Here is a 13,052-nt window from a genome sequence, read left to right as displayed (position 1 = left end):
TATTTGATTGAATTGATAGTAAGTCAAGGGTGAGCCATCCATGTGGCACAGAAACTGTGATGTTTGAGTTTGTGATGGTCTATGGGTCGCGTACTCTAGAATGTTGTGGAATAGGACTTGATTGTGCTTTGTACTGTTAATGTGCATTGTTGTGCCCTTGCCATGCTGATCTGTTTTAGTTTTCCCTAAAGTGATCTGAATGGATGATTGGGATATTGATACATTTTCTATTGATAATGGGGAACTGTGGGTATTTGCCCTAGTGGTAGTTATTTCACCAACTCGAAGTAAAGCAAAGAATGCGAGCCCATATGCTGAGGAGAACAGTAATTTTTCATAATAATTGCGACACACATGTTGCAGCGAGTCTATTAACTTGACTAATAGGGGAAATGTTATCGGTCTTCTTGAATCTTTTCTATGTTTTAGTTGTTTAAAGCCATTTAGCATTTTCTTAACTATGAAAAATTGGCATGGGTCTGGGAAATTACCAAGTTTTATGTTGAAGCTTAAGCCAGCTAGGTAGGTTTTGGCTGTAGAGTATGTTGTCCCCTTTGAGGATAGGTAAGCAATATAGTTAATTAATTGGTCTATGGGAGGGGGCCATACTTCTGTTAAGTTAAATTTTTTTCTAAATTGTGCAAATGAGACAAGACCTTTCTGGTATATTTCTTGAGTGTTATGAGAGACTGATGCTGAGAGTAGTTGTTCTACTTCCTGCTCAAATGGTTCCAGAATTCCAGAGGAACTTGGCAGGGATAATAGTCTGCATGGGGGGCCAGCTTCCTGAACTTTTGCCACTGAAAACGAGATATGGCATCAGCTATAGAATTAGAATGACCTGGTACATGTTCGCAGCGGACTTGGATATTGTATTTTAATATTTTATAAAGAAGAGGCCTGAGGAGGGACATAACTCTTGGTGACTTTGATGTTTTTTGGTTGATTATCTCGACAACAGCCATGTTATCAATATGCAAGATTATTTTGCTGCCTTGTAGTTTGTGGCCCCATATGTATATTGCAAGGGCGACTGGGACTAGCTCCAGATAAGTCAGATCTCTACAATCGTGTTGTGACCATTCTGAGGGCCATTGTAGGTAGGACCATTGTGTACCAAATATGACCCCACACCCAAGTGAACCAGAGCTATCAGAGGATATGTGAATAGTGTCTTTATCTGACCAGTGAATATCTGGGAATACAGTTGTGCCATTAAAGTCGGACAGGAACTCGAGCCATATATCTACATCTTCGTGAAGTGCCCTTGAGATAGTGATATAATGGTGTTGTTTGTATCCCTGTGATAGGCTGTCATAAAATCGCCTACAAAAGGCTCTCCCTGCAGGTATTGCCTTAGAAATAAATGCCAAAGATCCAACTAATGATTGCATTTCTTTAAGAGTAATTTTGCGACGCGAGGCAACGTTTTGAAGTTGGGCTTTAAGGGCGTCTACTTTATCTTTAGGGACAAATATAGTTTGGGTGATGGTATTAATCCCTAACCCTAGAAATGTTAAACAAGTTGTAGGACCTTCAGTTTTTTCCTCTGACAGAGGAACGCCGAGCGTTTCACAAGTTATGTCAAATATTTGCATGAGGTTTTTGCACACAAGGGTGTTTGCAGGGCCTGCAAAAAGGAAATCATCAAGGTAGTGTACTAATGTGTCAATATTGGCTCGATCTTGAACAATCCAATGGAGGGCTGTTGCAAATTTTTCAAATGTAGCACATGCTATAGAGCAACCGAATGGGAGGCACTTGTCGAAATAATAGTTGTTAAAATAAAAACCAAGCAAGGAAAAATCCTCGGGGCGAATAGGAAGGAGTCTGAATGCACTAGAAATGTCTTTTTTCCCCAACAAAGCTCCCTTGCCTAGTTCTTTTATCATTCTTAGTGTTGAGTCAAATGATGTATAATGAACGGTGCAGAGATCTGGGTCTATAAAGTCATTAACACTATTTCCCTCTGGTGCAGATAAGTTACAAATCATACGCCACCCCCCTTGCTTTTTGGGAACAATGCCTATTGGGCTACACTTGATATTTGACATGGGGATAGTCTTGAACGGTCCAGCTACTCTACCTAATTTAACCTCTTGATCAATTTTTTCTTGGAGCTGCTGTGAATTTGTTTGTGCAGATTTCATGTTTTTAGATTTTTGATATTCCCGTATACCCGAATAACAAATGTTGAAACCATATTGAAAACCATTGATTAATTCATGAGCAATATGTTGCAAGGGGTAGTCTTTTAGCATTGATTTTAGGATGTTAACGTTGACTGGGGTTGGGGCCAAGTCCCAGAGGCCTTGGTTGGTTTGGGGGGAACCCTCTACTCTGAAATCTGCTTGGGGACTGGCGGGGATGTTCGGCTTGGGATGGGCGAAAGTTTTCTGTGCGAAATGCCTGACTGTTGTGCCAGCGGCAGTTTATGAGTGGGTGATTATTGGAGCATTTAATGCAAGCATGTTGATAAGTGCAGTATGGTCTTCCGCATGTGCCTTTGTAATTGAAGTCAAAGCATTTTGGCGATTTAGATGTATAATTTGGGGTTTGCTGTGATAGAGTGTTGTGGCCATGAGACACATACAAGAGCCATAATTCTGCGTCGACACACCCCCAGTCGAGAGTATGGTTCCTGGAGCGCTTTAGTCTAAACTGTATGTCATAATTGAGCCAGTTTAAGTTTGATGATCGCTGTGCAGCAGTGCGTATGATGTTAATGTATTTAAGGATTGATTGAATGTGTTCAGGGAACTTAGTCAAGTAAATGCTGCTGAAAATGAGGAAAGCATTTGTCCATGTTTCAATTGAAGTTATTTTGATTTCTTTATGCTTAGCCTTTAGCACTAATTCGCCAGCAACAAATGCGAGCTGTTGCTGGGGCTCGTCATTTGGTTTGAGAGGAAGTAATTTATGCAAGTGAATGAATGCATTATCATATATGTTTTGTCTCAGGTTGTCTGGGACATGGACGCCCAATGCGTCTGAAACGCTACATAATGAATTTGGTGTTGTTGCACTTGAATTAGATAATGTATTAGTGCTGCCTGAAGTACCTGGAGAAAGCGTTGTTGGCGATGCCTCAAACTCTAAGGGGACAGGGATGTCTATTCCTGAGGAAGTTGTAGGCTGGTTTGATAAGGCTGGAGGTATGGCGTCAGGAGTGACCTGGTTCGGTTGAGTCGCGGTGCTTGTAGCAGTGGTGACCTGGTTCGGTTGAGTCACGGTGCTTGTAGGCCTGGATGCTTTGGCCTTTTTGGTGGCAGCTGGAGCTCGGCCGGGCCTGGCATATGGAGACTTTGTAGTCCTTTTTGCACGGAGCATGTTTCTATAAAACAAACAACTGTGTAACTTGTGTTTAACATATACATAATTCATTATTATTATTATTAATTGCTTATATATTTATAATTTTTTACTATTAATTTTTTTTTGTTTGAATCTGAGAATGTAAACTATTAACATCGTTTACTAATTATGAATGATCAAATTATATGTAGAGTTAAAGCCCTTTTGTTTAACGTTTGGCATGCCGCCATTAACGGATGGTGATGATGAATATTGATCCAGCAAAATCTGCTGACATCTTAAGTGCTGAGGCAAGGGAAACGCCCAATTCGCTTCCAATGCTTCACTAGATGTTTAATACATACCGATGACCGGTGGAACGATACCTGTACGATATAGTAATCCAAGTAATGGGTTGCAACTTGGAGGTGATTTTTCTGTTGATGCTGTCTGATCAAAATCGTCGAGCGAAGAGGATGTGTGCGCAAGCGCATTTAAGGCTTGGGGCTATTTTGGAAATTTGGTTGAGGACAGGGGAGTTATCGCGCTTAGGCTATTCTTCTTCGATAACTGGCATTTACCGCACATGGCGGTAAATGCAATTACTTTACATATTATACGGTTTCGGGGGTATATAGTTTTTTTTTCTATTTGCCCGTCCGTCTGTCTATTTGTCTATTTGTCCGCAAATACTTAAACCTTGTCCATAACTTTAGACTAGATGAGACTATGACTTTCATATTTCAGTTGTATTTTTGTGACAAGACCTTTTTTCTGTACAACCAATTTTGACCTTTTGACCATGACCTTGACCTTGACCATGACCTTGGAGTTTGACACACTTTTACACAAATATTCCTAGTAAAGTAACTTTTACTTTGGCATAAACTTTTGGACGGTTTGTACCAGGACTTTACATGCTTTAGATATATGCAAAGTTAGTGTATAAAATCTCAGAAGAAAGGATAGTTACAGCAACCATTTGACAGGTGTCTGTGGGCTAAAAAGTGTTGAAAATGAAAGTTTTTTTTAGAATTTATAGATATCTTCGAACGGTGAACTATTATTCACTCAGATGTAAATTTTTGCTAGTTTTAGAGGATTTTTAATGCTAGTAATGTGTAATGCCCAAAAATTTGCATTACATGTAATGGTAATGTAATGCATTACTTCATAAAATCCAGTGTAATGCTGGCATTACATAGCATTACACAGCATTATTTTGTAACTAAGATAAGTACCTATTTTAAGAAATTTAATTAAATTTAAATGGACATGGATGATGGAAATTATTGTTTAGTTTATTTATTGTATTTATTTATTTTTATTTTTATTTATTTATTTTTTTTTGCAAATGATACTATTGAATAAAGATGTTAGCCTATATAGATATAACATTTCTATATCTATTTACATGTAAATACACTTTTTATTCTGTTGAAAGTACACCTACCTTACATTTAAGTTTTCAAACTTATTTCAGATAAGAATTGATTTCAAAGAATTATGTAAAATAGTTTTAAAAGATCTTTAAAAAAAAAAGAATCGCATATGAGATACACTAATTAATGTACACTGTAAACGATAATTGCTACCTTTTGAAAAACTAGAGTGTCACCAAAACACAAAACAAACTAGGCCTCTGGGTTATGTAACAATTAAAACAATGCATTGTTTGGAGAAGTGCTTCAAACCAGTCCTTTTCTCCTAGCTGACTGTGTTTATAAAACATTAATTGAGCTGACTTACCTTGTACTGACCATGAAAAATCCATTGTACCAAAGAAAATAGAAGCCATGCAGGCATTCTATGCCTCACTGTGCTTAGCAGATCAAAATGTACATCCTGTCTACTTTTTCAAAAAAGTTTGTCAATGTATTTATTTTTTTCAAAGGTACTTATCAAAATAGCCTATATGCTTTTTTATTAGATATTTTATGCAGGGGTTAAAGTGCCCCAAAAGTTAAATTACTTCATGACTTCAATAGTTACACAAAAAGTGGATATTGTACATGATTGTGTTATGAAACTGACAATTCAGAACTTTGAACTTTCTTTGATTGTAAGTTAATGACATTGTAATACAAACAAAATCTTGAAATCAAATTTGAATTATCATTTATCATGTTTACTTTTGAAGGGGATGAATACATGCATATGAGAAAAACATCGCAAAGTTTTGTATAAAATTCTAATTTTAAAAACCTCCAAAAGTAATGGTAATGGTAATGCATTACTTAGCTAAAGTAATGGTAATGTAATGCATTATTTTAAGAAAATAGAGTAATGGTAATGGTAATTTAATGCCCAAATTGTTGAAGTAATGGATTACTTTCAATGTAATTCGCCCGAAGCATGGTTGAAAGCTAAAAGCTAAGGGAATTGAATTTATATAGTTAAATTATACTGAAAGGAAAAAGAAACGCATAATAGCATAATAGCGAAATATATTTAACTATAAGGCCGAAAATTATGAAAATTGGTCAAATGTGTATTTTGATTACTGTGCACTAAAATTGCTGGTCAAAATTACTCAACCATGAAATGTATGGCGTCACGTAGGGGAAATGATAAAAAGCCAAAAACACGTGCATGTTGATGATGAAAATTTTATGATCACATTTTGTGGTGCTAATCGATGCATTGGAGTTATAGACATCGTTTTCCGCATTTGAAATCAGTATAAATTTCGTGCAATCGTGGTATGGCTGACGGAAGTTACAATGGTTCCAGTAATTGAATTGCGTAAGTGAATGAAAAGGCAACAAGATGTTGCTGTGCAGTTTGTTTTAAACTTTTCAACAAGAAAGGGTTTTTCAGTTGTCAGAGAGTAAATTAAAAGGTTTCCAACCAACCATGGCGGTGACGTTGACGCGTAACAACGTCACATCAAGACAGGGCTTTTCATCATGTAACCTCGGTTGTTGTCAAGGTATTATCACTGAAACTGATATTTATACAGCAAACTATCATACCAATATTTTCACCCTAAAATTCATAGAAATTCTCTGCTCTAATTTGGTCCGCGAGCTTGGCAACTTTTACGTCGATTTTACTCTCACGCGCGCACGTACACGTTGTTTGTGTAATGTTTTTAGCATGTTCACACTGGGAAAATGTAGCCAGTGTTTGTCGAGACTTTCTCACAAACATTCACGTGTAAAACAGCTTGATTCTGTAAATTCTATCCTAAAATGAAAATTCGTGGCACTCATTTGGCGGGGGGATTTGTTGGCTTTGGAATAATACAGCTTCTATCAACCATTAAGACTATTGTCGGAAGAGTTGAATAATAATCAAATGAGAAAGATAAATGCTCTGGTGAACTCAATGCACAGGAAAATCAAGGCTGTTACCAATGTGCAAGGGAGATTATGAGAATTTTTATTTCAATTTTGGGGGGTATCGACATATCAATTTCAATAACTCAGGAATTATCAGTCAAAGTCACACTAGATTTTGGTAACTTGTAGATTAAAGATGAATTAAAATGTTTGATAACAATACTGGAAAATATTTTCGAAATAATAGTTTTAATTTAATTTAAAAGTAAAATATGCGTTTCTTTTTCCTTTCAGTATATGTTTCTTTTCTGGCTTCTATGCAGTGCTTTTTGATTTGTAAAATGTTTATGGTTATCAGAAACATATCATGCCATTTTCGGAACAAAACCTTTGAATGATAAAAAAAAATCACAATACAAAATAGGAGCAGAGCAAACACGGACCTCCGAAACATCAGAGGTGGGATCAGGTACAATGGAGGAGTGAGCCTCCCCTACTGACTGTTCACACCCGCCGGGTGCTCCTTGTCATGATCGGGAAATAACGGAAAAATCCGTCGTCAATTCAGTGTATAAATAATGGACTAACAATTAGTATGAAAAACGTCAGTCAGCATTTGACTCAATGACAAGTTGTATTTGCTGAAAAGATCATTGTATCAGCCATAGATCTTACTAATTGATTATTTTAAACGAGACTACTGATATTCTTGTTTCATCAACTTGCTTGTTAATAGTTTACCTCGTTTTAGAAATTGTTAATACGTAAAGCATGTTCTTGTGTATCGAAAAAACTGAGATATATAAACTCCGTATGCAGGTGATGAAGGTATATTGCTGCATAAGTAAGGGAAGTTGACAATAGAAAAGTTCAAGTCATCACGTTTATCATGTAGCTTGGAAGGGATTAAAGTACATAAAATATTACCCCTCATTGCATTTGAAAGTATGAAAAAATAGCAGGAGACACAGATATTAGGTGATATAGTATAAAAAAGTAGGGGGTCAAATTTCTATGGGGGTCATTTTTCGACATGTGTGAAGTCGTAGAATTACTGGTCTGGAATGTTTTTCTACAGTCGAAAAATGACCCTACTTGTCGTAGAATATTGACCGGGGGTCATTTTTCTACGTAGAAAATGACCCCCAGGTCAATATTCTACGGGGGTCACTTTTCGTCGTAACACCGGCACCAAAAATGCAGTCTAATCCGGCACAATTTCCATTAAAATTAACCGATTCCAATCCAGCACGTGTCAACATTTTTAAATCAAAATATTTTGGTAATAAAATGGGTTATAACAAATAAACACATAACAACGGGTCAGAATTACTCCAAAGTATCATTTGTTAGCCACACTCCTGCTGCTGGATGCATAAAACTGTCAAAATCGAAGAAAAAAACAACTCCATGCCGCTTCAAACCCAATCGGAGAAATTCTGCAGTCTTCAGTCGTTAAATGTTCAAGTTTAAGAACAGCATCTTCGGATCAAGCATATCTGACGGTTAACGGGGGATATTTACCGAAATCTCAGGTACCTACCTTTTTCGATTTGTTCCCGCCGCCATCTTGTTGTGTCCAATCCGGCACGGGATCACGACAGTGAATATACTCTATATTTCGTGTACTCGTGTTTACAATTTCATTAATTTGACATCATTAATGACACTTTTATTAGGATATATTCCAAAACGCTTTGAATTAGACATTGTCGTCAATGGTGACGTTTAGCTGTAATGTGCAAATTATCAAGCAACACTATGTTGAGCAGAATTTGACTCCTGTATATATAGAAAAGAGATGTTATCGATGAAAAAACACAAGCATATTTATGGGAAACAGGTTTATATCTACTAGAACGGGTTTTGGGTTTTGGGTTGACTTGACTGATTATCCAAGAGAGAAGATAATAGACACAAACTGAAAAGCCAAAAGCCAGGCGTCACAGGCCTACGTGAAGACCACTGTTAAATAATTCGATCATTTAATCGGGATTGTGAAATAATTAACTCAGCAATCTTTTAGTAACACTAGTATTTGAGATGTGTAGGCTTAAATGAGTATTTTTAGAGCATGCACTTAACAAAACTTCTACGTGTTCACTCTAATAAATGAATTTATTTATAAACTGCTGTATAGAATGATATATTTTCAAATTATAACAACAAATGAGTTTTCTCAACAATTGTCGAAAGAAAATCAAATATCACCGATGAAAACCAATGTTTCGTGACGAAACTTAAAAACAATAAATCTGTACTTTGCGGCATGTATTTTGTGCAATTATCACCTTTTTGTGGTCCTTATCAAATTTCAAAAACTGGTTTCAGTAAAAAACATTGGCAAAATGACTATTAAAAAAGGAGGGCCGTTGGAATAATGATATCTGGATCATCCTTACACCACGTTTTATTCATTTTAATTTTGGTTTAATTTGTTTTTGATATCGCTTTTAAAAAATGACAACCAGTATCAAAACCCACATAAACGCGTTTTTTTTATATAGGCTGTGCGTCATTTTCACCGCCAATTTAGCACAATTTGAAAACTTTGGACAAAATTTAAGCAAAGCGGAAGTTACCTTGATCTTCGTCTGAGGCCAGGGTTTTGCCTCACACCAGGTTGAAAGAGTGTTATAATGTCCTGAAACAATCTTAGAAACATGAAAATACAAAGTTTAAATTGTATGAAAATGATAAGAAATCGGTGCTCGTGGTAGTCTAATATTATCTCAAACAGACTGAATCATTCTTAAAGCGGTGCACTTACGTGCTAAACGCCCAAAGATATTGACCAAAAAACATCTGTGAGATGATGCACTGCCAAGTCCCCGGATCTGAATCACATTGTACACATTTGGGATTGAGTGTCAAAGCCCCCCTTCCACACAATTTCAAAGAGATTATTTTATGTGAATTTTCATTTTGAGGGTACATCATTTCCTTGACCTTTTGCTTAAAATTCTGTTGAGATATTTACATTAAATTTATGCAACATCAAACTGAAATATGCATTATTAACCCTGCATTAAGGAAATTATTTCTTATATGCATTTGTTCTTTAAAACTTACGAAATGAAAGGTGAACACTTAGAAGTTGGGTATAGTGCAGTTTCCAGAACAAATTCACATACACTAAAAGATATGTTTTGACTTCGTCAGTGTTGCAACAGCAGCTGATTTGTTAGAATTTGTTTATCTGAGAGGAAAATTTTATTTATAGAGAAATTTTTAGTCATCATTCAGAATATGTTGACCATGATGTATGCCAATCTTTATACTCCTATTGAAACAAGATATATTAAAAATGTTTGCGTTTTTCTGGGACAACCCTCGTATGTTTCTTTTTCTAGTTATTAAACTAATTAATAGGCCGGGGAAGGAATAAATTTCCAGCTAATAGAACTGAATTGTTTCTACAAAAATTATATTTGATACAGTCGAAAATGATACATTTAAGACCAGCTTATAAAGACAAATGGATTACATTATCCATACCACGTAGTGCATATTAGACTACTAAAATAGAAAAAAGGTGTGTCTACCCAAAACTTGAAAAGAAAAAAATTAAAGGAGCACTTCCAGCCCCAAAATTCCTGTATCACCTTCAGTTGAGAACTCGCTAACTACTATACACCTGTACGCTACAAAACACCTGAGAAAAGTGGCATTTAAATCATGTTTGTGATATGACTCTTAACTACAGGTAAATGGACTTGAAGCATGTCCCCCAAAAAATCGAATGTTGTGTCATTAAAGTGTTTTTTACAGGATAGTGGGTCTTTGCTCCATAATTTTGTTAACCAAAATGTGTAATTTTTACACAAAGTTTCTTTTTTCAATATGGAAAGAAGCTCCCACCTATATAGAAAAATGTCTTAAGTATGAGAAAATGGTTCAGTGAATGTATTTTATTTCATTGGTAAATAATTTCAATCTTTGTAAGAGTTTTGCAAATTGTGGAGCTTCTACAAAAGAGTTTTATGTTAGGTGAAATATGCACAGGTACTTGTGTCTGTAATAAATTTTTGACCTATAGTATAATAATAACACAAGGTATCTCACTCCGATTTACACCGAGTACCCCCTCCCTTAGAATCGCGCTCATTTACACTTTCAGAGGAAATGCATGGGTAGACTGTTTATACCTATGTCTTCTAAGATAATTTATCTACAAATATCTGACATTCTTGTCTTTATTTTCTTTTATCTCCGAAATCAGCTTCAAAACTCTGCTCGCCGAGTGGAAAGTAAAACTCAGTACTAGAATGGTATGTTCTAGTATCGGGCAAAGAATTGTACCTCGAAATTTCCTTTTCAAATCTTGTAAAACCATTCTTTATCAAGAATTTAGTACCAAACATACATAGCCATGCAGCAAGGCACGCAAGTTTGTTTTGGTCGAAGTCGAGCAGGTGCTTGAAAATCTAGTCCAAGGCCTAATCACTCCCCACACTTGACAGTATATAGAAAAATCAGCACACCCTAAAGTTTAATAAATCTGGTCAATACAGGAAGTTTACATGTTGTTTTTTATCTCATAAAAAATTCAGCTCCAGTCTCGTATCAAAATACTCGAATCGGAAGGAGAGATTCCGGGATTATTTGCGTCAGCTATGATTTGACGTGAACCAAAATGAAATACTGTTATGCCACAAATATTTCAATTATGCAGGGGTTTATTTACAGCATATTTTATCGATTCTTTTATTTATCACTAAAATTTAATAACTATATTTTGATGTATCCCTGTTTTGTTTGCAGAGTGAAAGGAGGGAACGGGAATTATAATTTTTGCTGGGGTATATCTGAATAATTTTTTGGTTAACATTTTTTTCTTTCATCTCAGCCGATCAATATCTAAAATAACTTTTTTTATACTTCACAACTCGAGTATGAATGACACTATACAAAATCACATACGAAGTTAAATAAAAGGCACATTTGCAAAAGTATCATAAACATATTAAACAATTAAATGGTGTGTAAATGATTACTACAAGAGAGATCCTACAGTGTGTGGCTGTAATAGAAGTATCAGAAATGCACCTTTATATGTTACACACCTCCTCATTAAATAACAATGATATTTATTCAACATTCTTTTACAATCAAGGACTACATACTAGATTAAATTCTTTCACAAAGAAGTGTCAAAGATAAACACGTTGTACACAATTATATGTAAGACAATTCACATTCAAATAGAAATTAAGACTCGGAGTATTCATGGTTTCTTTGATCTAAGAGGATACTGTAAAGTAAATACGTTGTCTTAATTGTAATCCGATCTAAAAAGTGTGATGAATAATAAACATGTTATAAAGCATTATCAGAAAAAGAGGGGAAAAATCTTAAAGACAAGCATGTTAACAGTGATCCATAACGTTCCTCGTCGATTCAAATTAACAAACTGTACACTTCTTCTTCTTTGCCTATTTACTGTGAAAACAGTCCTTGAAATTTTCCTTTGATTAATACATGTAAACAACTTATCTAATAAGTTTATATGTGCGTGTGATGTTAATTCCATAAATTCTCCTCTTCTTCTATGCCTATTTAGTGTAAAACAGTCCTTGAAACTTTTTTTTCTATTTATAAACAAATTATATAATAACTTTATAGGGTGTGATGTTAATTCTATAATTAAAATTTTCTTTCTAAGATCAAGTCACATTCAAAACAATTTTATTTACGTTTCCTCATGCTGCACAACCTCACCGCAGCTCTGCTCTTGCTGAGATAGAATCAAGTAAAATCAACAACATTGTTGTTATGAAATATGTCATTTATTAAAATGACGAAATAAGAAAAAATATAAACATAACATGACTGGGGATCAGATCTCCGCTCGCCGAAAATGAGGACTTCATTTGCGGCAAACCCATTTTCAGCACGACTTTGAAAAATTCGACACCAATTCTCCTTCTGTGAAGCCATTTATTTAAAATTTTTTCATATAACTTAAATTGTGTTTCTGGCTTATCAGATGAATTTTGTTTTGATTTACATGTATTCCGAGAAACAGATGCAATTGGAATAGTATTTAAAATTTTGTTTGTGTGTCGATAGACCATACCAGCATTCCTATAAATCAAAATAATACTAATCCAGTTTTAGAAGCTTCCAGTTTAAGTACAGATATAAACTAAAAACCCATAGAAAGTGTTTTATTCTCTCTGTAAACGGTCAAATATTTTTGTTTTTTGTTTCATTTTCTATCTCTATATGACTTCTTTATATATTTTCTATATGTGAAAATTAGAAAATTCTAGATATAGAACACTTAGAAAAGTAATTGATTTATCCTAAAAAATAAGAAAAATAAAGAAAATTCGCAATAGCCGAAATCCATTTTGTTAAACTATTTGTGTCAATTTGTCAATATCATTTGATAGAGCCTATATGGTTATATCTTTTATGCAAAAAAAAAATAATCTTTAGAAATAGAAGACCTTTTCGCATGATTGTATG

General features: G+C 35.0%; 1 protein-coding gene across 1 annotated transcript; it reads right to left on the bottom strand.

The window, feature by feature from the left end:
- Positions 1-1,912: 1,912 nt before the first annotated feature.
- On the bottom strand, positions 1,913-3,714 carry LOC134261986 (uncharacterized). The gene is made up of 2 exons (XM_062744367.1): positions 3,660-3,714; positions 1,913-3,334 (listed from the first exon to the last, which is right to left on the bottom strand). Exon 2 carries the CDS (start codon positions 3,328-3,330, stop codon positions 2,275-2,277), a length of 1,056 nt encoding a protein of 351 aa, XP_062600351.1. The 5' UTR covers positions 3,331-3,334; positions 3,660-3,714; the 3' UTR covers positions 1,913-2,274.
- Between the last annotated feature and the right edge of the window lie 9,338 nt (positions 3,715-13,052).

This window comes from Saccostrea cucullata, unplaced genomic scaffold (genome assembly GCF_032062105.1).
Source record: "Saccostrea cucullata isolate Sc308-1 unplaced genomic scaffold, CSIRO_AGI_Scuc_v1 ctg2511, whole genome shotgun sequence".
Taxonomy (NCBI): domain Eukaryota; kingdom Metazoa; phylum Mollusca; class Bivalvia; order Ostreida; family Ostreidae; genus Saccostrea; species Saccostrea cuccullata.
The sequence above is the reverse complement of the archived record's forward strand: the minus strand, read 5'-3'. Positions and strand labels throughout refer to the sequence as shown.

Coding starts and splice junctions, on each gene's coding strand:
- LOC134261986 (XM_062744367.1), bottom strand. CDS start 3,330: ATGCTCCGTGCAAAAAGGACTACAAAGTCTCCATATGCCAGGCCCGGC.